This window comes from Dermacentor variabilis, chromosome 3, assembly GCF_050947875.1.
Source record: "Dermacentor variabilis isolate Ectoservices chromosome 3, ASM5094787v1, whole genome shotgun sequence".
NCBI lineage: Eukaryota > Metazoa > Arthropoda > Arachnida > Ixodida > Ixodidae > Dermacentor > Dermacentor variabilis.
This window is the reverse complement of record NC_134570.1, coordinates 88,139,617-88,164,879: the sequence shown is the minus strand read 5'-3', so window position 1 is coordinate 88,164,879 and position 25,263 is coordinate 88,139,617. Positions and strand designations below refer to the sequence as shown.

The 25,263-nt window shown below is 51.8% G+C and overlaps 1 protein-coding gene across 1 annotated transcript in view; it reads left to right on the top strand.

Moving 5' to 3' along the window:
• Window positions 1-728: 728 nt before the first annotated feature.
• The window catches only part of LOC142576009 (uncharacterized), a 156,800-nt gene continuing 132,265 nt past the window's right edge, over window positions 729-25,263 (top strand). Inside the window, exon 1 of the mRNA XM_075685883.1 lies at window positions 729-2,384. Coding sequence (XP_075541998.1) covers window positions 1,581-2,384 — 804 coding nt within the window. The 5' untranslated portion in view covers window positions 729-1,580. The remainder of the gene's footprint in view (window positions 2,385-25,263) is intronic.

Genomic DNA, 25,263 nt, shown 5'->3' with positions numbered 1-25,263 from the left:
CTCTACTTGACACGCCGCATGTATCAAGGAGCGTCGGAACCTGTGACCTGTAGGATGAAATTATTGCAGATACAGGTTACGTCGTTCAAGACAACTCTGGCATTCACATCGACAAGCTCATTTCCATTGAAACCGATATGCCTCTTTTCCTCATTCAACGTGACTCTGGGCGATCGTGCGAGTATACTCGTATTATTTGGCTTCATCCTGAGCTAAAAGCTTACGAAACAAATTTAACTACGTGATGAAGAGTTGGAGTCACGTCAAAATGGATAGCCTCACTGACAACCACAACGGCTGCGACCACGAAGCTTTCTGGCAGAGCTACGAAATTTGCAAGGAACTTCGACAAGCGAATGAGTCCACAATGTAGTATGCTTCTGGGGAATCATCTGGAAACTCGCCGGTGAGCAAGCATCGTGAAAGCTCTGAAGTGGACAAGGAGATTTAACAAAGAATATATCGCACTGTCGTGTGCAGTGGCGGCTGCTCTGCAATGACTGCCCAATGACTGCTGCCGCAGGGGAAGGGGGGGGGGGGTTGCACTCACATACACGAGGCGTGCTTTCCGGTCCGCACGAACCGTGCCGGAGGAGGCAGGTCCGCCTCCTCTCCCGTCCCGTTCGTAGTGGCGCCCGAGAAGGCCTCGAATCCCGCGCCTCTCGCCCGTCCCGCCGGGAGAAGAGAACCGACGCATCGGCGGCGTCAGCCAAAGGAACCGAGTAGCCTGCCAGACCGCGCTCCGTCTGCGGTGCGGAGGGACCTGTGTGCGCCGCGCTCCCCTTGTTCCGGATACACACTTCGCCGCGGTGCGCTCTCTCTGCTCCGTGCTGGTTCGTGTGTGTGTGGCGGTGCGTGCCGTCGCTGTTGTGCGAGCGTGTTTGGGCCGAACGAGCGTGAGTGCCTTTGCGCCCGGCGCCGCCGGCGGCGTCCGACGACGACAAACGCCTCTTCGGAAACTGGATATCCCGAGTAGCGCGCCGCGACCAGATAGATCCTTGAGTGCCGCCCGGGGATCGCACTGCTTGTGTGTGTGTGTTTGTGTGCGCGAGTGCCTGGGTGCCCCTCCGGCGGCCCGCTGGAAGCAGCTCCGAGTGGATGCGCGCCTGCAAACTTGGCGCTTTCTGAGTGACCCAGCGACCCATTGCTGAGGTGTGCATGTGGTGGTTAGTGCGGAGCCGCGTTGCCGGACTGAGGATGTACAGTGCGAGGCTCACGCTGGGATAATCTTTCTGTAGGTTCAGCGAGCGTGGTACAGGCGAGGCGTCGGCGGTTATAGCTCGTCGTCCTCGTCGCCGTCGGCTCGACACCTTGTGACTTTGGTGTTCCGGCTCTCGGAGCCAGAATTCTACCGTAAGCCAGTGATGTGAACGCGTCGCGAGAACCCCGTGGCCCACTGCGAAGCAAGTATCCGACGCTGCCAAAGTCGGACCGGGGATTCACGATTCTGCCAGTGTCCCCAGCGTTGCCGTAGTGACTCGTCTCCATCGAGCAATCCCGTCATGTGAGAAGAGCCCGTCGCGACTTCCCGTCCGGGGCTACGCACAAAAACCGCAACCACGGCGGGCTTTCGATTCACCATGGAGCTCTTCCCGGTGCTCTGGCTGGCCGTATCGGCCACGGCTCCCGTGCTGATAGTGCTGTGCCTATGGGTGGCCTACGTGTTCCACACGTACCGCCGCAAGTGGAGGACCGTCGACCTGTTCCTGCTGTCCGTCTGCTGCCAGGACCTGGTCACAGCGCTCTTCTGCTTCGGCTTCTCGGTGCTGCGTCTCATTGGACCCAAGATGGCCGCCGCCCCGTGCGGGTTCGTGCTGTGGGGACTGGCGGCTAGCCGCACCTTCCAGCTCACGACGCTAGCATCCGCGGTGGGAGACCGGCTGCTGACGATCCGCTGGCCGTACCGGTACCGCTTCAGCGTGCGTCGTAACCAGATCCGGTACCACGTGGCCGTGCTCGCCGTCATCGGCGTCCTGATCGGCGTTGCGTCCGCGTTCGCCCGCTCCTCGGAGTCCATGCTGGAGTGCTCGTTGCACCCGCAGCTCTGGGACAGCCGGTACACGCTGTTCGTGCTCGTCCTCTACGGGATGCTCATGGCGTGCAGCATCGGCATGAGCGTCGCCATGGAAGTGCAGCGATGGCAGCTGGGCCGCAAGGCGCGCCTCCAGCAGCTGCGCACCGCAACGCCGGAGTACGGAACGACTAGCACCGGGAGCAGCGTCAGCTCGTCTAGTTCGAAGCCCCTGCACGTGCTTGGAAGACAGACGTCCAGGAGGCCGTACAGCCCGCAGGTTCTATGCGAGGCCGGAGTGTCCGAGTATCGCTGGACGGTCGTCGCCGTGGTTACGCTGCTCTCCTTCGCCGTCAACCATCTGCCCTTCCTGGTGAGTAAGCACGCATGTCCCTCGGTGTCCACGCAATCATATCACGGGACGGGTGTACTGACGGCTGACTGTACACCGCGTAGTCAAGTACACAACAGCTTCCTCACAGACGTTCTAGTTGACCCTTCCGAAGTAGATTTAAGCTTTGATTGACGCAGGTATTTAACAAATCCCTATGTTCTGATGCCGCGTTCGCTACGGCAGTTTGCTGGTGCTTTTCGCACAGCGGTCGTTCATCATTATGCTCATCGTCCCTGGAGCCATCTGGGCCTTTATTTGCATAACTTCTCTCAAGTATACCTTGCGTGACTGGCCCCATCGCAGCAGGTTTCCTCTCATTGTGCAGCCGATCGCCATCGTGAATGCGGGCGCCCTAACGGGCTAACCGACGAGGAAAAGCTCATGACAAGACACGTTTTGTTAATACGTGCCCAGATCACCTATATGATATATAATATGACCCGCCTCATGCCTCGCCGGCGTGTCCTTGGAAGGACGGGACAGGTTCACGCTTACCAAACACATCCGTGCGTGTCACGCTTAGCATACGCGGTTGTGAGCGCCGATGCTCGATGATCCCCTCGCCGGACACGAACCTGTTGATTCCCGAGCTGCGAGCCGGCCGCATACATGCGATTACCAGGTGTACGCAGTGCCGCACATTTATACGCACAGCGCCGGGCGTTCGCGGTTGTGCATACATCGCGGCTTGGACGATGGGGCATTTTATTTATTTTATTATTTTTTTGTTGTACCGCCCGCGTGTTGCGCGGTGCGGGTGACTCGATCGTCGACAGGATGCACCGGAAACGAGACGCAATTGACACGCGCGCGCGGTCCCGGGCCTTTATTTGCAAATGAGCGACGGACAGCGACGGCGGGCGCGTATAGTTAACGGCGCTAAGTGGCAGCGTGATAGGCAGTTGCGCAAAAGGGCGTCTCCCCGCGCGTGCGCGGGACGTTTATTTTAGCATGTGTACCGCTCATAGTGGCAGCTTCGTCGACCGGAAGCGAAAGGCGTGCAACGTGAATCGCTCGGGAGACGACGGTGTATGCGGTAATCACACGCAGCCCTTTACGCAACGCCAGCGGCTTCCCGGGCCGTTTCTCTTGGGCCCTGGCATCGAGCCATCGTAAACTATACAGGCTTTTAATCCTTTTCCGTGCGAACGACTGCTCTGTTGGGAGAAAGGCGTGTCGCGACCGCTTCGGGTTCGTTTCCGCCGCTTTCTACGGGCCCGCGCCTTTTGTCCTCGGCAAACGCAGAAAAACTTGATATATTTTCGGGAGCACGTATACGCGGCGCACTACCTCGTTTTAGCGGCGAAGGACAGCCGCGGCAAAATGGCGTCTGACTCAATTGCACGGACTCGGCGTGACGCGACGCATAAAACCGCCGCTGCACGGAGAAATGTGAGCCAGCAAAGTGAATCTGGATCCGCAATGAAAAAGAAAGAAAGAAGGGTCTTACGCTATGAAATTGTCCGTAGAAGACCGGATACCGGGTTATCGCGCTGTCGGACATGTTCTTACAGAAAGTGGCCGGCCACTGGCACAAGAGCACATACGAACGAAAATGGTTTTTGTGAATTTGGCCCCACGGGTCGGCGAAAATTTGGATGGTCGAGAAACGCGCATACCGGCGACCTATAAAGCTCGTATTTTCGAGACAGCGGCGGAGTTTGGTCATGTGCTTCGTACGAGGATCAGCTTCTTCACACGCGTGTATACAGTGTTGGTGCCCGGGGCAGCCTAGCCCCGGGCACTAACATCAACAACCGTTGGACAAATAAAGTTTATTCCTATCCTATCCTACAGTGTGCACGGACGACGGTAGTCGATCGCGAGCGAGCCGATATAACGACAGATTATTTCGCATACGGACCCGATGTTAAGAAGCAATCGCGGTCTTGAGCAACGCGATGCTTCGCTCAACTCGCGAAACGCGGGCATGAACGGCATGCGACGCAGAGTCGACGAGAGCGGCGAGATCACGTCCGCATCGTTTCGAAAGCAGAGGTATATTACACGCGTGATTGAAAGCGATATCGTTCGATTGACCCGCACGCATACACCGCGCATTCGCTTCTTCGCCGAGCGGCTGCCCATATGCCGCGCATTACACGCGCTTGTTTCCCACCATCGCTTATGCATGAGCCTCCCCCCGTCCGCAATGCGTGCGTACGAGACGTATAGTGCGGTGCTTGGTGTAGGTGTCGTCACCGTGCAGCGCCGTGCGCGATCGTGCGTGTACGCATACGTGCACGGCGAGCGTATACGCGCGGATATTATTCATACTTGGAGCGCGTATATATGAGTTACACGAGCGCGCGGGAACCGCATGCACTAACGACGATTGAAAGCGTGCGCGGTGTAGAGATTGGAATTCCAGAGTCTCCGGGTCGATTTAGAAGGGCTATGGGAGACGAATTCGCAACGCTCCTTTTCGTTCGTCTGTGCTCTCTGCCATTGGCCGGCCAGCGAATAATATGTGCAGCGTCGGCATTGGCTTGAAAGTTTTCTTTTTTATTTTTTGCGAACGATTTTGGCGTAAGAACCTTTCTTGAATACGGGCGTGTATCTCGGACACGTCTCAGCAAATTAGATTCTCAAGTAAAGAGCGATCAATGCGAAACTTACAAGGCAGACTTGGATCTCGTTTCCTTCAGTGTCCTGTGTATGTCCTCGTACTCACACGTTTCTGCTTGTGACGGTACGTCCTTGTCGCCAAGAAGTGTTCGTATGCACGTATATACACGCCAAGATGGAATAATTTTGCGTCTTATGTAACATCGAGCAGCTGCAACGTAAACCGCCGTCGGAGACGCGTATCATACGGCGTCCCACTTTCTCATGCAGTATTTGTGGCCTTTTTGTTTTCTGCATGGCGGTATAGGCACGCGCATCCTTTTTTTTTTTCCATGCGGGAGATGTGTGTGTGGTCGGTCCTGCGGGCATGGTCGAACACGGACGCGACCTTAACATGCGCGGCGCGCTTTTTGGTGCGAATGACATAAGGGTGCATGTTTGTGTAGCTTAATGCGTCTTCTGTGAGTTACGACATTCGTGTCAAGGAAGGAGCGTCTGAGTGTCCTTTAGCGCGCTCATGGCTGACCGAGTCGCTCAATCGCTGATATCACGCGGAACGTGCGCTTTCAAGCGATGCGCGTTATATGTCATGCACCGTGCGAGCATCAACCATCGTCTCAACCGGTTTTTTTTTTCTTTTTTTTTTATTTACGGTGGGCAAGCGTGCTCCACGTTACTCAGCCGTCACAAAGGTTATGTTATACAGTCTGTAGATGTACGTTTTCCGGTGAAGTCAAAAGGGCCAATTTAGACTTGGGCCTACGCTTATATACAGAACGCTACTTCTTTATGTAGACACCAAGCAAACAAAACGAAAATACAAGTTATAAAGACATGCGTCTTTGGTTTGTCTCCGGTCTTAATGTCGCCATAAACACGTGTCTATGTAAGTAGGCATTTCTATAACGAAACAAAGCAAGCTTGCTTTGCTTTTCGTTTTAAACGCACCCTAGATGTATACCAAAGCTATATGACGTAATAGTTCTGCGGAAACCCGAAAGGTGGAGAGAAGCAGCCACACACACATCATTTACTCTATATATGTAGTCCAAGGAGTCTACACGTCTGCTGAGTCTATAAACTGTCATAATTCGTTTTTACTAAAGGAGCTGAACGCCTCCTCTCCTATGCATATAGGAGAGGAGGCGCTCAGCTCCCTTAGTAAAATGTATGCTATGCATGTCTTGGCAACTTGAAAGAAACTTTAATTAAACTGTAACTTGAACAAAACTGCGTTTAATTTTTACTGGCGGGCAGAAATGCTTCACGTGAGGGTCACTCGTTTACAACTCGATACCTCACTACGTATACTGTGCGGCCACTTAGTGCTAATTTTGCGAAGCTTTTTATCCGAGTGATACATTTTATTAACTGCCACACACACACACAGTGTGTGTGTGTGTGCGTGTGCGGGTGGCGAAAAAGCCCGACCTATGAACATCCCTACTCAGTAGCCCTGTAGGGGGTCGTAACAGCCAGATAACCAATCATCCCCTAGAGTGCCTCATGGCCCTTATTATGGCTCTCTCTCGCAGGATAAAGCCACTTAGAAGCGGGCGCATTACATTGCAGGCTTCTTCCAAGAGACCCCGATTCCATTAAGAGACCATTCTTGACGCATACTTTCTTGTTTCTGGCTTATATGCCCAAGCCTCATATACTTGCCATTCACCTGCCATAAAAGGCTCGCAAACAGCAGGCGCGATGCAAGTTATAAATCACGTTTTACAGTAGCGGTGTTTCAACGAACACTTTGAAATTTTTTTTTTTTTACGTGCCTGTGGCAGATAGGGCAATTCTAGACCATGAGTTGGTCTACTCGAAGAGGCGGACATTACTTTCGCAATAAATTGTAATGCGTAATAAACGAATTAACAAAATATCACCAATTAAGTTTCTAGCTAGTTGCTCTTTGGCACATGTTGCAATTTACACATTCTAGCGCGAGTTAGATTGCAATACATATCCACTTGAAGAGAATTGTGTGGATGACACCATTTACGAAATATTCGCCGTCGAACTTGCGGTAAAAAATGCACTGTCGTTCCGCTTACTTTCTTTTTTAAAAAATGTCGCTTTATGCATTGAAGCACAAAAGTAACTGGAACGCCAATGCATTTCTCCGCAAGGTCAGGGAATTCGAAAGTTAGGTAGTCTCGAAACTGGTGTCATCCTGAGAATTCGTCCCAAGTCGATCCGCCTTGCGTACTCCCCGGCTAGAATCTGTAAATTTCAATATGGGCCATAAGGTAACTAGTTAAAAAGATGATAAGTGATTTTTTTGTTAATTAGCTGTTTATTCGTTCCAGTCATTCTTGAAAGTAATGTCCGCCTCTTCGAGCAGACCAGCTCATGGACCAGAATTGTGCCATCTGCCAAAGGCAATTCTGAAAAATATTTGAAATTGTTCCCTGAGGCAGCCGTGGTGCATGATAACAAGTATCGTTTAGCATTGGCCCAGCTGTCGCAAAAAGCAAGCAAAAGCAAAGCAACTTCCTGAAAGACGGCACGCAAATGTTTTCTCTCCACTGGCGTGGAGCATTCGATTGACTCAATCTTGTCTGTATGCCGGGCTCGTCGCCAAGGTTTGTACCGCGCAACACCATTAAGCGCCGGGCATATTTTCCGAGTAAGGTGATGAAAGGTGCAGCCCTATATCACATCTAACTGAATTCAGCTGCAGAGTACAAACAACACGCTGATGTTTAGCAACTCGTTCGTCATTTGCGCATAACATGAATGACGTAAGGAAAGAACGTCGGTGCAGACGTCAGTCGCCAACGTCCCACGTCAGTCGTCTGTTGCCAGGGGGAGGGGAGGTGCGGAGCTCATTCTGTCTGGTTATCTGCTGGCTCATTCTTGTTTCTTTTTTTTTTTCGTTATTTGCATCACTGCCGCGCCTTCAGTATAACAGATCCGCCGCCTGGTGGTCTACTTATGCTCCAGCACGTCGCGTTTTATGTGTTTGCATCCTGCATCGAAACCAGATAGCTTCAGGCGTGTCACGTTTTTCGTAAGCGTGCGTGATAACCTCATCCAGCTGCCTTGTAACTGCTCCGTTTTCCTGGACGCCGAAGATTTGCCGTATACGGCTGCGCACCTTTCCGCTAGCTCATACGGTGTGGCTAGAGCTCTGCACTAAGCCCCCCTGCCCCGGCATTCACGAGCGAGCACGTGTTGTTGCATCTCCGGTGAACTACACAGTCACTGTGGTTCGGTAACGCTCCTCGGTGACTGCTGTGATGACAATTTCTTTGGGAAACGTGCCTCCACCGCAGTGCCCTGAAGTTGACCCTCATCGCGCGTGACTGTAGAAAACGTACACGTACCACTCAATATGCTCCTGTATCTCGTAAACTGTGTACCTAATAGGCGCCGCACTTTGCTATTCGTTTCGCCGGTGAAAAACACAGCGCACCGCAAAAACAGATTCACCCAATACAGGCTTCGTGCAGAACGGGTTCCGGTCGTTCCCCGAGATTGCGGGAGAGGTGCATAATCATCGCGGGCCTTGTGCACGAGCGCGAGGCTGACGCTGAAACGGAGCGTACCGCCGTTCTCGAAGTTCAAGGCGATTGTAAAGATACTTTATCGCCCAGTATTATCCAGAGCGACCGCATTGAGGACGTCAGACGAGACGCCGCCAGTACCCTCTACTTAACGGAATCGAACATAATGGTACGGTGGCGGTGGCCGCTTGCGAATACGGCTTATAGTATATACTGCATATCCATAGTGTCGCCTGCCCTATAGCCATGCGCGCGCAAGACCAAGGATGAAGAGGCGAGCGAGTGACACGCGGTCCGTGTGTGGCGTCTTCCGAAGAGCTCAAGGACCGGTGTGGACTTGCGCGCATACATTCGGCTGAATCCGTGTGCAGATGAAGGGACAAATCCGGCGAGTGGGCCGCGGTCGGAATCGGGAGGGCTGTGTAGCAGAGGCCATGGACTGTACGTGTATAGTGACACGGGCCACACGCTTGAATTGTCGCAGCTGCCGCATCTGGCGGGATCCGCGGTCGTCGTCTTCTCCCGCTTTTTTATACACGCTCTCATCCAGGTTACATGGTGCGCAGAGCACGCGCCAAGTGAACTCCCCCCCCCCCCTCTGCAACCCTTAATCCTATGGCATAGATCCTCCCCCCCCCCCCCCCCCCACTCCTCGCCCTATCCATCTGCACACTTCCCAGCCCACATTCAGAGTGTACTGTATATACTCTCGCATCCAGGGGCGTTTTCACCCCCGCCGCGTATAACCCCGCTTCGCCCTATTCATTGCGGCGTCTATTGTACGTGCACGCGATATTCCTGGCGCGCGTGGCAGCACGAGCTCGTTTCGTCATTTTTTTTTTCTTCTTTTCTTTCTACCTCGTCTGCTTTGTCCTTTACCTCCATGGGCGTGCTCCAACAGAGGCGTGTTCGGTGTGTCTAACGGTAGCCCCGCGCCGTCCCGTGCGATAACCTTCCGGAGGTTGTGTGCATACACACAGAGTGCGCCAGCAGCTGCCCGACGCCACCGCTCCGTTTTTCCGAACAGAAGAACCGCGGCAGCCATTTTTTGTTTCCCCGCGTTTTGTGAATCTGCAGATGGTTCTCGCGACGGAAAACTTAGTCGCGCAACGAGGACTAAGACAGCTACGTAACCCACGGTGTTCGCGCACTTTGTATCCGTCCTCGTGTTCTTTTTTTTTTTTGTTATTGTGATTTTTTTTATGGCGTGGTACTGAGTTTCCCGGCATGACACAGACAAACTATGGCGCGTATACTGCTGGCCCGTTTTTTCCTGAGAAGTCCTGCCCTGCAGCGTCGTCTTCTTGGCTAAAGTCAAAGGGACACTAAAAAATGAATAGGCTGTAAATACAGGCTGTATTCATGAAATTAAACTTACTCCGGATGCCAAAACAAGCACTCTTTCATAGTGAGGACTCTTGGTGAGTTAGTATACAAGAAGAGGCAGATTATGCGAAAGATGAGTGCATGGCGGCACTGTCCTGAAGTTCCTGCACCCGCTAGCAGTGACGTCATGCATTTGGACGCCGTATATACTCGGGTCTATAGATAAATTGTTTATTGCTAAAGCAGTGAAAGAAACATTGCATTGTAAAGGAAGCAAAATACAGTCGTCCGCGTGTGATGCTCAGCGTGGTTTCGCTGCAGCATCATCCATCGCAGGAAAATAGCAACGAGTCCAACAGGTTCCACCGCAGTCACGCGCGGTGCTATAGTATACCTGGGTGGCAGCAGAGTCCTTTGAAGTCCGAAAAAAGAAGAAGAAAATGCGGCTGCTCGAATGAACTGGTGGCACGGAAAAAAGAAAAGAAAACAGGGAAGCTCCTTAATTAAAGCTGGAGAGATCTACCTGGCGGCACGCCCAGTGTTCTATGTACTCCGGGTGAAGGTGATGACAAATGAAATAATGCACACGGAAAACCCGTAACACGCACAACAGCAGCTCACAAGGGTAGATGGAGGCTTCACAGTGAATTACAATGGTAGAACAAGGAAATGTCGGGGAAGGAAACGTTTAGACGTCGAAACTTGTCTCCAGTTGCTGTCCCGAAGAAGGCAAGTTTATTTCCTTGTCGAAACGTTGGCTCCACGACGCATATTCCTAGTTAGACCACTGTTACTCGCCTAACGTGCACGAAAACACACAACATACAGGATTAATTAAAGCATCTCGCTGAGGCCGTGTGCTTCGCAGAGAAAAAGTAAAGGCGCCGTCGTAGCGCTGGGTACATGCGACGCTGTAGAACACATGATGCAGGTATGCGTGTTATAGCTCGTATGTTTGAACCACGAGGTACATTTAATGCGGTCATTAGCACGGTCCTTGGAATTGCCAGTAGCGTTGTAGAAGGCTGTCTATAGCGAGTACGGTCTTTATATATGTACGGCGTTGTCTTGACTTGCCAACCGTCACCATGTATAACGCGCCGGATCCACATGCTTAGCTTGTGGCTTCGATTTCCAAGAAAGAGGGAGCCAAGGAATTTTTTTAATGTCGATGATTGATTCGTGCCATTTAACATCCAGGGGCAACACCTCCAGAGCTACGAAAACCGTAGTGGAGGGCTCCGGATTAATTTTGCCCGCCTAACGTTCTTTAAAGTGCACTATAAATCTATGTACACGAGCGTTTTCTTTTTCTTTTATTCCGCCTCCATCGTAATCCTGGCGTCACCGCGCTCTGCAATCGAACCCGGCCGCAACCTTTTGCTTAGCGTCAGAATTTACTGTATAAAGCGACACTGGTCCCGCCCCTTCATCGCGCTCTCAGGAACTCGCCTATATATAGTGCGCCACATACTTCCATTCCTGTGGTCACACAGCATCGCCTTCCAAATAGCGCGTCAAAACAGCGCGTTGCACGAAACGGAAAGCTTACAGACAGCGATGAAACAGCGCAACTTGCTCCTGTCTGGATTTTGCTCGGCGCAGAACTCACTTTCCAATGGCGCCAACTGGAGGCTGTCTCAATATTGCTGCCTCTGTTGTTTCTTTCTTGTGTTTTTTTTTTCTTCTTCTGAGAACTGGATTTCAGGGTTACAAACACTGAATTTACACGTGTGGCCTCTCATTCGAACTTCGCGCACGACTGGCGCCATTCAGGGACAAGGCTGAGAAGAATATGCAGTGCTTGCAGCCGTGCACTTCAAAAAGAAAGGGTGGCCCGCTTACTGCACGCTATAAATGGATTTTGCGAAGCGAAACTTTCGCAGGCGCGAACTTCGAGCAGGCAGCGCGGTCACCGGCACTGCAGTCGTGAGCGCTGCTCGCATGTGCACACTGCCAGTTCCATTACGCCAGACACACATGCAGCATGCTCCTGCGGGTGCCACGTTCGTGACTCTTCCTTGACCCGTCATAAATGGCGAAACTAGATAACATTTTATAGGGCAATGGCTTTACCTTACCCTCTCCCCCCGCCCCGGTCCCCTTTCCCCCCGTGTATAGCGTCTGCAGAGCTCGTGTGTGTTGACTTCAGCGCTGTTATCTACGCCGAAAAGCTGCACATAAACGCGTAAAGGAGGACCAGTTTCTTTTCTGTTTTTGTCTTAGGAATTTCCGGATCTTTCAAAGGGTTAGTGGTGACATCCATCAAAACCGGGTACAACTGAGGTGTTTGACTTCCCGAGGCGCCACTGCGGATATGCGAAACTTTGTAGGCATGTGTCGGACTCCGGATTATAATTTCGACCACCCGCGGGGTTGTGTTAACGCGCACTTAAGTCTGAGTAATATACGCGAGCGTTCTTGTATTCCGCCGACATCTGAATGCGGCCTCCGCGCAGCCCGGGAGTCGAACCCACGGTGTCGGGAGGTTTGACAAGTGCCTATTGCGCGAAAGAGCCCCAGGGTGGTCAACTCGAGATTCGATAGTCGTACGCCCCGTGAATGGCAAGTTTCCTACACTGTGAAGGGCGAGATAGCAGCAACGTTTACTCCGAGCGTTCCTCAAACCGTCGCGTTTATAGAGATGGCGACGAGCGCTCGCGTCAGCTACTTTCGGCCCACCGCTGCAGAGTTATTCGGTGCTCCGCTCGTCTTTTAGAAATAGTTTTCCAACGCCGTTTCATACCGCGTACTCTGTCGGCTGCGGGTAATAAAATATATCTGCCCTTTGTGAGCCTCTACAGCAAATAGGGACAGCAAAGGAGCTCACTCGGCATATGTCCTGTGTCTTCGATGTAGCGAAGGTGCAACTTGCAGTGATCCGCTCTGGACCACTGTCACTTGCATCTTCGCTACTCGAAGAGGCAGGACATGTGACGAGTGAGCTATTGAACAACACTTCGCGGATGTATTGAACGCGGTTTCAAATTGTGCCGATCCGGGAACTGAAGGAGTTGCGACGTAATGCTAACGCATTTCTCTCGCATTTACCGCTGGATCGCCAATGTCTTCTTTTTTTTTTTTCATTCGCTCTTAGATTGGCCAAATAACTTTTCTTAACCGCGTATACTCTATCCGAGCAGCTCTTCTGCTTTTGATGCTCGCCTCGTCGTCATCGTGGCGTCGTATACGTCCCTGGACTCAAGACTCGTTACGTACAAACACGCTCACGATCAGAGAGCGAACACGATCAGCGAGCAAACGGGTCAAAAGCGTGGCAGTTTGGGCGAGTTGGTATGTCATAACTGTTTAAGGCTAGTAGCGCCGCTCAGGACGAGCAAAAAAGGACAGAGGTAGGGGTAATCAAAGGGAGCGGAAAACAGTGAGCGCTCACCCTGTTTTCCGCTCCCTTTGATTACCCCTACCTCTGTCCTTTTTTGCTCGTCCTGAGCGGCGCTACTAGCCTTGAGCAAACGGGTATAGACGATATTCTAACTGACATTAAGAGAAAGAAATGGCGCTGGGCAGGTCATGTGATGCGCAGATTAGATAACCGTTGGACCATTAGGGTGACAGAATGGGTGCCAAGAAAAGGGAAGCGCATATAGAGGACGGCAGATTATTAGGTGGCCCGACGAAATGAGGAAATTTGCTGGCGGTAGTTAGAATCGGTTGGCGCAGGACAGGGGTAATTGGAGATCGCAGGCCTTCGTCCTGCAGTGGACATAAATGATGATGATGATGATGATGATGATGATGATGATGATGACGACGACGACGACGACGACGACGACGACGACGACGCATGCCACACGCACGCGCTCGCACCTGGTCGACGCGGCTGGTCCTCCTGCTGCGCGCTCGCATATAGCGCACGCTCATCATTGTCCGCACTGTCAGAGGCGGGGGGGGGGGGGATAAAGAGGACAAATGCGGGTGCCACCGCTGACGCTGGCCCTCTCAGGAGGGCGTCCGCTTCCGGTTTCGACACACACGGTCCCCCCTCCACTTCCGGTGTGCGTGTGTGTGTGTGTGTGCACGCGCGCACCGCTATTGTGGACACGCGCTGAACGGGACTGTCTCTGCACGGCCCGCCTCGTTCTCCACGCCCGCTCGTGAGCACACCGTCCCTCCACCCCCTGCGTCGCGCGCGCTTCCCTTTCCCGCGGAGCGTATAACAAGGGGACACGCACACGTACCCGCGACGGTCCAGGCTCTACGGCCAGGTACGGAGCTCGAAAGAAACCAAACCGCAGCGAAAGGAAAAAGCCTCGGGAGGCGACTGCTTTAAAAATAAAACTGCTCGCAGATGCACGTAAGACGGACAGAAAAAAAAAAGAAAGAAAGGCGACGACGCTTCCTTTGTTTTGCAAGCGTATACTACTGTGAGCGACTCTCCTTCTGGTTACCTCCACGTTAAACTGTTGCAACCCCATTCACAACGCCGCCGAAAGGGAAAGCAGTCAGCGTGTAGTTTTCCGGGGCTCCACTTTTAAAACGGGCGCTGCGTGCGTGTATGCAAAGAGCTCGCGCGTGCGCTGACCTCACTGGAACAAAGAGAACCGGGACTGCGTGAGTTGCGTAGCTCCCTCAACAGTCTAATGTTAGACGGGTTAGCGTAGCCGACGCCAAAGGGAAGTACAAACTTTGGTTAACTTCACGACGCAACCAGCTGCATACTGATGAACTGCGTAAACAAAAACAAAAAAGACAAGATGGGGAAAGTAGCCTCGAGGTATTGCTTTTTCAGCGATTGTCTTAACGCGCATCATGATGCTGTTGCGCTGTATTGACGGTGCTGTACCTGGCACAGATTCCGCAGGCTATACTTGTTTCCTGTAGTTTTTGTTTTTCTTTTATTTTTTATGTATGCCGCACGATGGGCTTACGAAGACAGCTGTTAATTGCTCGGATAAAATAATGACGTAAGGCGCAAAATCAAGCAAATTCGAGATTACAAGCACTTAGATGATGAACACAAAGCTTAGATCCAATTTAAGTGATTTATTCGCCGGAAATATCTCGACACATATACGCATATACACGGTCATGCTTTGCTGGGGACCGAAAAAGCTTGGCGTCAGAGCTCGGAAGTCCGCGTCAAGAGCGGCCCGGTTTCGAAAGCGCGAATGATTTCGTCATGGCTTGGAATGCGCTTCGTGGTTCATCGCAGATGCGTCCCGCAGACCGTCTAAATAGTGTAGGCCTCGCACCAACGACTGCAGCCCCCCCCCCCCCCCCCCATAGACACGGTGGCACAATTAGGCAAAAATGCTGCGCAAGGACGCGCACCGTGCAAGGACTGGTATTCTCTCTCTAATAGTTCTCAGATGAACGCCTATGGAGGCCGTCTAACGTGCTGCAGGGTCGACATGCCAATTACGGTCCGCATCATTTGCAACTGTACCGAACGGTCGGTCGGTCAGTTACGCAGTGGCTTTTTTTTCCGGGTAATCACTTCGGGGCAACTCATTTTTTTTTCCCTCGCCAAATCGCTACCCCGAAGCAGCTAGGGTACCAGCACAACCGTTACCGTCTCTCGGTGGCCCCTTCGTCCTTTCACACTCCATGGCCCTTGAACCAGGTGTGTAAATTGGTTAACCTCCCTTGCGCTTTCCTTCGTTTCTTTTCTCTCTCTCTCTCTCTCTCTCGTCACTGAACTAGCCTTTACCTTTGCGAGTGTCGATGACAAGTTCACCGTCACTGAACTAGCCTTTACCTTTGCGAGTGTCGATGACAAGTTCACCGTTGAGCCACGGTGGCTCTCTTTGCAAGCTCCGACTCGCTGCAGGCAAGTCGCGTGTTTGCAAACAATGGTGCCTCGAAAACTACACCGACGTCTTTGTGGCGCCATTCCCCGAAACGTTCAGCCAGACTCGGTCGTCGCCGCTGGCGCACTTCATTAGCCTCAAGTCAGCGTGTATATCGCGCGACTGAAACGCAACTGGCGAGGCCGTTGCCAATCTCGAGCGGCACATAGCGAGACGCTTCTGCCTGCAGTGCTGTCTCCAACAAGTCTGTCGGGCGTGCCCGTGCCGTTCTAGAAACGTGAAGCCCAATGAATCATTAAGGGCATATCGGGACAATTCGTGCAACCTGGACACGAAACGTACAGGGGCACGGCCGGGCAAGTACGGCGCAATCCACATTTAGATGAAAGATCTAATAAGTGTATACTTCCTGAACTGATTGCGGTTCATATTTCACGCGAAACACTGCAATCTACCTTTTCGCCCCGGATCTCTGTCGATACGTCATACCGGACATTTCTTTTTTTTTTTTCATCGACAAATTGACAAAATGTTAAACATTGACGAAATGTAGTAGCGATATATTTGCTTGAGTAACAATTGGTTCTTTCCCATAAATATATATGAACTAAACTTCGCTCCATTCTGCAGCTTATAGTCAGTATACTTCCGTGAGGACATTTCGTCACAAAGCGCACGCACTCACTGCCCAGAGCTGCGTGCGGGCTCCCTTGCACGTAGTTCAAGCGACGGCGCTTGAAAACGAGCGAGAGACGGGAGCTCACGTCAGCCGTGGCCATTATCCGGAGGATGTGCATTCGACCATGAGCTCCCGCCTCTTAACTTGACTCTGGGATTCTTGTGTTATTCTATCGTGCATATATGGGCGCCGTCAGACTCTCCCACGGCGTGAGGCGATTAAACGTCGGCGCCAGAGGCACCACCGTGCCGCAAGCACGCGCCTCGGGCCCTCGTCGAGAAGGGGCCCGTTCGCTCGAGTTTCCCAGCACGTTGCCGAATGCCCCCCCTCCTCGTGTGCTCGTCCTGCTTCGCCGTGACCCTAATGAGTGGTGCACGCTCGAGTAAGTGCTCGGAAGGAAGTCGCCGTCGCGTCCCGCATGCCTGCCTATACGACTACTACTGCTATACTACTTGCTGGCGACTGACTCGCCGCTCGGGGCCGACGGGCGAATAGTCTCAGCCGGCGGCGAGGAGAGACTCATTTCGCGCCCTCCTCCCCCTTCTCTCCGACGCTGTCCGGCAGCGCGCCTCGTTGTTTCGAGCCATTGACTCGCAGAAGTCGTAAAGGCGTTCCGCAAAGGTGTAAAGCAGGTCCGGGCTTCTTGCTGAGCACTCTCGCCCTAGAGACTCGGTATTTCGATTGGAGGTTCCAGGAGAAAAAAAATGGAAGGTATGTGTGTGTGTGTGTGTGTGTGTGTGTGTGTGTGTGTGTGTGTGTGTGTGTGTGTGTGTGTGTGTGTGTGTGTGTGTGTGTGTGTGTGTGTGTGTGTGTGTGTGTGTGTGGACACACACACCCTGGGCACGCTGCTTCAGGCGCGTGTCCAACGTTCGGTGCCTCTAAGGCGTCGCTGGCTTCTGGTCAGAGTTGAAAGGATATCGTGAAGGTGGGCACAACCATGGCACGAGTTGGTCCGCCAGTCTGACTTTGATGGCTCTCGCGCATGCGTGTGTGGGACAGACCTTATTGCGTGCGAATATCTTTCTAGCCATGGCTGGGCTCTATCTCGTTAACCCCGCCTACCTTTCCCTTGCCACTTCTTTCTGCTTCACTTTCTTTCATCTGCATTCCGGCTTTATTTCCTGCTCACAACGCTTACCTTTAGTATTTAAGCTTTTCTAGCTACTACACTTTGAGCAGCGCACACAAACGGGGCGTTTATCAGTCGTATCTAGCCGTAGCTATCAGCTGCGCGAGACCACCTCTTTTTTACGAACGTGAAAATTCCGAATTGATTGTTGCGGATGTGAAAGCGGGCCTGCGACCTGAAAATTAGCCGATCAAATTGTCAACTTTCTGTTGCGATCACGTACTTAATTTGTTGTATCGTTCGCGTCGTTCGGAGCAGGCAATATTTAAGCGCAAATAGGGCGCAGCGCAGACTATTCAACCGCTGCAGCCTGATGACCAAACCAAAACAAACGAACAAGCATATACAAGTGGCCCTTCGTGTCTGTCGCACTTGGTGAAATCAGGAACAAGGTACACGTTTTTATGTTGTCTGATTCACGTTTGGTGCTACCGCAACGGGTAATTTAGGCTACACCTGCGCTCGTTCCGGCTCCTGTATAGAAGATGGGCACTGCGCAAAACGACGCACGAAAAGACGCCGGCCGTCCTTGTCCAGGACGTGTTTTGAGACTGAGCCAATCAAAAGGGAAGAAAAAGAAAGGGAGCAAAAAACAAAAAAAGCCCGACTTATTTTTTCTTCTACCGGCGGTATGCCTTCTTGCGCCAACGGCATGCGTATGACATTTGAGAACGATAGTGGCATTACACAGGCACGAACGAACTAAGCAGACATATATATAAAGATGGAGCGAGGTCAAGAGGGCACTGCAGCCATACGAGGAACGCGGAAATCACGGGCAGACTTCGATCATGCTTCCCTTCACAGTCATCGATTCTGCTATAGAAAGGAAATGTAAACGCAAACCGAGACAGAAGGCGGAAGGATATTGGATGCCTATATGCTGGCGTGTGCATAAACGTGTACGTCCGCCGCCGCTTGTCCCGTGATTGGGCCTATAATCGTGGTTGCGGCATGCCAGAGACCTGCATGAAAAAAAGAAAAACAGAACTCTGCTACAAACCTCTCGATGACGTGTTCTGTCAATGTGCGCGGCTCCGAATGGTGTATGTGCGTGTGTGTGTGTGTGTGTGTGTGTGTGTGTGTGTGTGTGTGTGTGTGTGTGTGTGTGTGTGTGTGTGTGTGTGTGTGTGTGTGTGTGTGTGTGTGTGTGTGTGTGTGTGTGTGTGTGTGTGTGTGTGTGTGTGTGTGTGTGTGTGTGTGTGTGTGTGTGAGAGAGAGAGAGAGAGAGAGAGAGAGAGAGAGAGAGAGAGAGAGAGAGAGAAAAGGGCAGAAAAGACACGGAAGTTAATGATAGCGTACCTCCTGCTGGCTACCCTGTACTGGGGAAGGTGAGAAAGGGTGTCAAAGATGGGAGAAAGAAATGAAAAGGAGGAGCACGGAATAAAATATCCGAGACTGTCTGTGTGAACGTTGTCGCACGGTCTGTTGAATCACAACATTTTGCCAGGTTTATCTATGGTCGTTACCGAAAAATCGAAGCCTTCGGTGTCGATGATTCTTCAGCGTCGGTCCAAAGTGTCAGCTCTGTCGCGCACATTTTGTCGAAGTGTCACACTGTCATGTACAGTGACGAGCTTCTTAATACAATAATTCTATCATTAGTTCGCTTTTTTTTTTCCTACACTAGAACTGGGTGTGATAGGAAGTTGCATGGAGCGGCGAGAAGTCCGCGTATAAGCTAACTCGCAATGCGACCGCAGTGGTTAGTATGTCCAACCTTTATCTCCTCGTACGACCGCCACTGGACCCGACGCGACGGCCGATCGCTCTGCCTCGGAGGAAGGCGAGACGTGATCAGCACCTGGGATTAAAAAGAACGAAAGGAAACGAAGAACTAGTTCGAGAAATTCAAGAGCGGAGCAACGCAGAAAGCGCCAATCTGAAGGCCAGTGCCGGGAAAGGTTTTTCAGGTGTCGCGAGATATGCACAGGATATACGCGCAGCTGAGCGGACCTGTTTCTTCGAGGAAGTCCCGTAACGAGCTGCCGCCACCGCCATCAAGAGAGAGAGAGAGAGAGAGAGAGACACCCGGTGCGACCGACCGGCACGACCGGGCGAAGCGCGCGAGAGGTCGCGCAATTGCGACGACTGCGACCATGTTTTTTTGTTGTTCTTGTTTATTTTTGTGTGTGTTTTTGTTTTTGTTTTTGTTTTCTGGTGTGAGCGACCCTGACGGCTTGATAGCGACCGAAGCCGTGTGTTTGGATCGGCGGCGCTGGACGAAGGAGGCGACCAGATAAAGCAGTAATAACCAGCGCAGCTGATTGCGACACGTTAACAGGTACAAAGTAGCGCGCACGTGGCTTGGTGAGCGTTTGCTGCTGCCCCGACTCAACGGGGCTGTAAACCATTAGCGATCATCGCGATCATCACGCTTTCTGAGTGCCGGCGGATAGCTTCACCTGAAGGATGTTTGAAGGCATGGTTTTCCTTAGCGTGTTAACACCTCCTCCCCCGCCCCCTCCCCCCCCCACAAACAAGTTCCGTTATCGGGTATCCGGGTTTACAGCTCTTTTCATGGTCCGATCCCACATACTACTACTACACGTCCCATGTACCACTACTACTACTACTACTACTACTACTACTACTACTAAATAATAATAATAATAATAATAATAATAATAATAATAACACGATTATGACGATGATGAAAAACACTGCAGGTCATTCGTGTACATCCATGTATCTCAACACTCGAATAAGTTGTAAAACAGAAACAAATGTATAGCGGCGAAGAAATTTATTCGAAGCGTATGTATTCGTACTTCCCTAAATATGCCTGGAGCAATCATTTAAATCATTTTTTATGTCTCTTACTATCTCTTTCTAGCACAGTGTTGCCGCCATTACTAAGCTGGCTTCCGTGTGTGCATCCCGTATTGAAGATACTGTCGTCGCTATAGTACTTTTCGTTATAATTCTAAAGCGCCAGAAGACGACTGAGTCCGAGGTTGTGGGACCCAAATGGGACTTTAAACGAAGGCTTTTGGTTGAGTCCACATTGTACTGCACTGAACTAAAGAAAGACACACTGATTCAACTACATTCATGCGGGAAAAAAAATGACTTATGAAGAGTTACTGAAGGAGGATGTCATTCTGACCGTTAACACTGGAAGCTGTTTCCGCGCCTGGCTTACAGCTATATACGCGTGCCTTGTACGGCAATTAGTGCACTCTATTGCACATAGTCCGTCGCTGAAGTGAAAGCCGGCCCTGGTGTTCGATACGAATCCGGAAACTGAACAGACGACGCCCGGACACATTGGCACGCACACGTAGCCTCCAAGATGTTCGTCTGGCGCATCGTGCGCGCTCGTTTCGGAGGTCGCGATAACGCGGCGTATGTAGGGACACGTTCATTCGCATGAGCGCATGCTCCTGATCGGTTGACGCAAGCCGCCGCTTCTATACTCCTGTGCCACATTATTTGCGCACTTAGTGACACACGCAATCGATACCCTCCTGTTGCGCCAGTGTAAGTTGCCTTTTGTGCAATGTAACAGGAAATGTACACCGCCACATTGGTTGAGCTGTTGTTGTTTATTTCACCTTTATTGTCTTAGAAGAAGAGGTAGAAGAATACAGGACATCAGTCTAGCGGCCCGTATCAATAGTTAGATTACACTAACCACAGCCCAGAACCCAGGAAGCACGCAGATTTGGCAGCCGCGGACACAGCGCGGTCTCCCACAAGGCTGCGCATACACGCAGGCGACATGGCATTCGAGACAAACGAACAGGACGCTCTGGGAATGAAGCTGCCGCAAATGCCCTGCACAGCCGAACCGCTTCGCGGAGCCGTCACTCCCTACATACGCGTGCGTTTCAATTCCCACGAGGCGCATGCAGGAACATCGCCTTGCCGCTGCGATATCGCATACGTTGTATACGCGCGCTTTGTCTTCCCACGCCGTGGCCGCCGTTAGGTGCGCGGCGTTAAGCATTTGCGCCACGCACGCCTAACCACATTCGCATGCGTTAACCTCGCGTATACGTTGCCCTCCTTCAACGCGTGAGCTGCAGTGGCGCGGCCCTTTTAGTTTTTCGGGTCGCTTCGAGAACTTATCGCGTCACGTTGCATTAGAGGGCCCGCTCTGAATCGCACGCCATTCGCGTTTGTTCCGCGGCGCTGACTTCTTTTTTTTCCGCCTTCGACGAAGTCCGGGAAAGGAGGGATGTGCAGGACTGCTATGCGGCAGAAACAATGTTAGCTCGAGTTACGTTCCAGTGCGGGTGGATGGAAGAATGTGTCTTGCGCGAACTTGTTGGGGCTGAGCACTGTGCGAGGCCTTTGTCATGGCCGGGTTTGAATGAGCGCGCAGGAACTTCTGAACTGTGTATGCAATACGGTGGCGACAGACACCAGGGCCCGTATTCGCAAATGCATTTGCGCTGTAACTGCTCGCGAGCGAAAATTTCAGCCGATCCCTAAAAGCTCGACATATCATTACCGAAGGCGTTCGGCCAATGTCCAAGAGCGCTTACGAACGAATAGTTTTGGGAACACGGACCCTGCAGGTTTCTCGCGAGTAGAGAAGACGCGCGAAACCGACACTGCAATCGAGCTCACGCTAAAATTATATGTCAGCGAATGTGCTCTTCGTACCAGCAGAAAAAATAAAGGTACATATTAAATGGCGCGGATGTAAAACGAACACGTGAAAGAACGCCTGCTTGATATAGACATACTTATGGTGAAATTCAAGAAACATTATATGTCAGCGAATGTGCTCTTCGTACCAGCAGAAAAAAAAAGGTACATATTAAATGGCGCGGATGTAAAACGAACACGTGAAAGAACGCCTGCTTGATATAGACATACTTATGGTGAAATTCAAGAAACAAGCAAAAATAGAGAGGTGGTACAGTTCCCCGAGCCTGTGGCACTGTTACACAACAAGCGACCCAGAGCGAGACAGTCCGAGCAATAGCCGGGAGGGACGTGTATAGTCCAGCTCCGGCAAATGGTCGAAGGCTAGAGTATACGAACGGATCCAAAAAAAAAAGAAAAAAGCCCGAGAGTGCCGCCAGATGGCCGGGGCTCTCATGCGCCCGACCATTAGTGGACAGGATGCAAAGAGTTTTCGGTCAGCGGTTGTTTGGCTGCCACCTGGACCCTCTATAGGATGGAAAGCGTTAAACGCGAAAAAAGGAAAAAAAAAAGCTTTCGGCTGGGCATTTTTGCAGAGCGACACCTCGCTGACTCGTTTTTATGAGCGCCGACAACAAATAATAACAAAAAAAACATTTAAAGAAAGGAAAGAAGTACATGCCATTTCTCCTGGCACGATATAGAGGAGGCACGGTTGGAAACGGAGTTTAACCGCCGCGGAAGCTTAGCGGCTATGGCGCTTCTCTGCTGAGCTCGCGGTCGTTAGTTCCGCGACGGCGACCACATTTCGATGAAGGCGAAATTATAAAGAACGCTCCTGTGCTTAGATTTAGATGCACTCTATATAAAAAACCCCAGGTGGTCAAAATTAATCCTCAATTAATCCCCACTCCCACTGTACGGCGTGCCTCATGATCAGATCGCGGTTTTAGCGCGTAGGACCGCAGGAATTGATTCATTTTAATCATCGTTCCAATAATGGAAATAAGAAAAAAAAACGTCTTGTACAGCTTTTCTTTCTTTTCCTTTTTTTCTTTTATTTCTTTTTTTTTTTTTGAGGGTAAGCGTCCGTTATAAATGTTTGACTGATTCACACCGACAAGACGAACTATCGTCAAGCTTTCGACTTTATGGTTCCTTGAGAAAGCAATGACCTAAGGTGCGTATAAATGCCACACATATACAAGGGAAAAAGGAAACACATATATACTATAAGGAAAGCGACGTCGTAACAATAAATAAAGGAGTGCCCGCTAAAGAAATGAACACCGCTGCTTTTGTGTCGCAGGCTTACAACCAGTATGCGAACAATGGCACATTGTAACACAGTAGCTCGAGCTCCAATAACTACAGCCCTCGTATATACGAGCTGCATTCCTCATAACATATGACTTTATGACACTGCCGTCGAACCAGTACAGTTCTTTCTATTTCCTACTTCAACGGATGGTACGAAGCTCGCCTACTCCACGGTTGTGCGGTAGGTCATCCCTTGTCTGTTCGTCGAAGCAGCGCTTTATTATCGCCTATTCTCATCGGCGCGACCTCCGTGAAGTAACAGTCGGCCGCGACGATCATAAAAGTCACGGCAACTGCGCTGACTACAACAGCAACAACGACGACGACAACAGGAGCAGCAAGAAGAACGAGCAACGTCGACGACGACCGTCATCACCGCAACAACAAGCTGGCACAAAATGGTCCGGCGCGGACAGAGAAGAACAGCGGTGACAGAGAGAAGCGGGTCATTTGATGCCGTCGTCGAGGCTTCGAAGGAGGAGGAAGGGAGGACGAGGAGGAGAACTGCTTACGGAGTTGGCGCGGTAGGGGTGGCATCAAGGAATAGGGCGGCGTTGCTCAGCAGCGGCCTGTGACAGTGATGACAAGAAGGGCCGTGCGGTCCACTGTTTCCTTCTGGAGGGAAAGAAATGCCATTGTGTCCGTGTCGCCCGTACAGTATCCGCGACCGCACCGCGAACGACAGAGAAGGAGAGAGAGATGTATAGAAAAAGGAAGGAGAAACCAGGCCACATGTATGCGGGACGCCTCCTCGCGCTCCTCCTCGAAGCGACGAACGAACGAACGCTGCCAAAGTTGCGAGCGTCGACGCAGAAAGGGGAGATATCGGGCGACCCAAATGCTCGGCGGCCTAGGTATGGGCCGTCGCATCCCTGTGCGACAGATTCTAGACGTTTCTTTCTTTGCGTGTTTTCTTCTTCAGCTTTTTGTGTTGTGGGTCGATCATTGCGTACTGCAGCTGGCGAAGAGGTAAATGAAAGAACCGTACATTGGAAGACTTGTAGGTTGCTACTTGGATTCCGAACACGTACACCCCGTGACAAAATTGTGGGCCACATGGTGACTGACCCGTGCCTTCGTCACGTGAAAGGAGCTTTCAAACAGACAGACAGACAGACAGACAGACAGACAGACAGACAGACAGACAGACAGACAGACAGACAGACAGACGGACAGACGGACGGACGGACGGACGGACGGACGGACGGACGGACGGACGGACGGACGGACGGACGGACGGACAGACAGACAGACAGACAGACTTCGCAAATGCCTTGAGTTTTTTTTTTTTTTTTCGACGCCCGTTTGGTCCTAAGCACAACGAGCGTTCTTGCCTTCGCATGCTTTCATCGGACGTAGGGCCGCCACGACCCGGAACGGAACTCCCGAACTGTTTACTCAGCAAGCAGGACGTCACATACTCTTGAGCCACTGCGGAAGCTCTGGTGCGCGAAAATCGAAACAGCCGTACCGCCATCTGGCCTACGCGCAAGGTGACCTCACCATCACACGTAGTGCTAATAGCGTAGCTCTCCTTGAGTCTCGTAGTAATGGGGCGGCGCAAACACGGTCACTCCGCATCGCGCGGCCGGAGAAGGCGTGCTCGAGTCCCTTTTTTTTTTTTTTTTTTTTTTGCGCGAACGGGTGCTCCGTGCCACCCCGCGTTCTCGGCAGAGCTCTCGGAAAGCGACAGCGTGCAAGCTGGGCCACGAAAGAGCGCCACCAGATCGCGCCCTCGCGATAAACTCAGGCATTTTCCCACGTCGGGCTCGTAACGAGGGCCGCCGCGCGCTGTGTGCCCGGTAACGATCCATTTATCGGCGCGCTCGCGATCCCCGGTATATGTATGCAATTATTGCCCGAGCCGCTTCGGCCGATGTCGTGTGTGTGTGTGTGTGTGTGTGTGCGAGTTTGTTTTCGAAGAAAAGCCGAGCCCCGACATCGCGCCCGTCTTGCT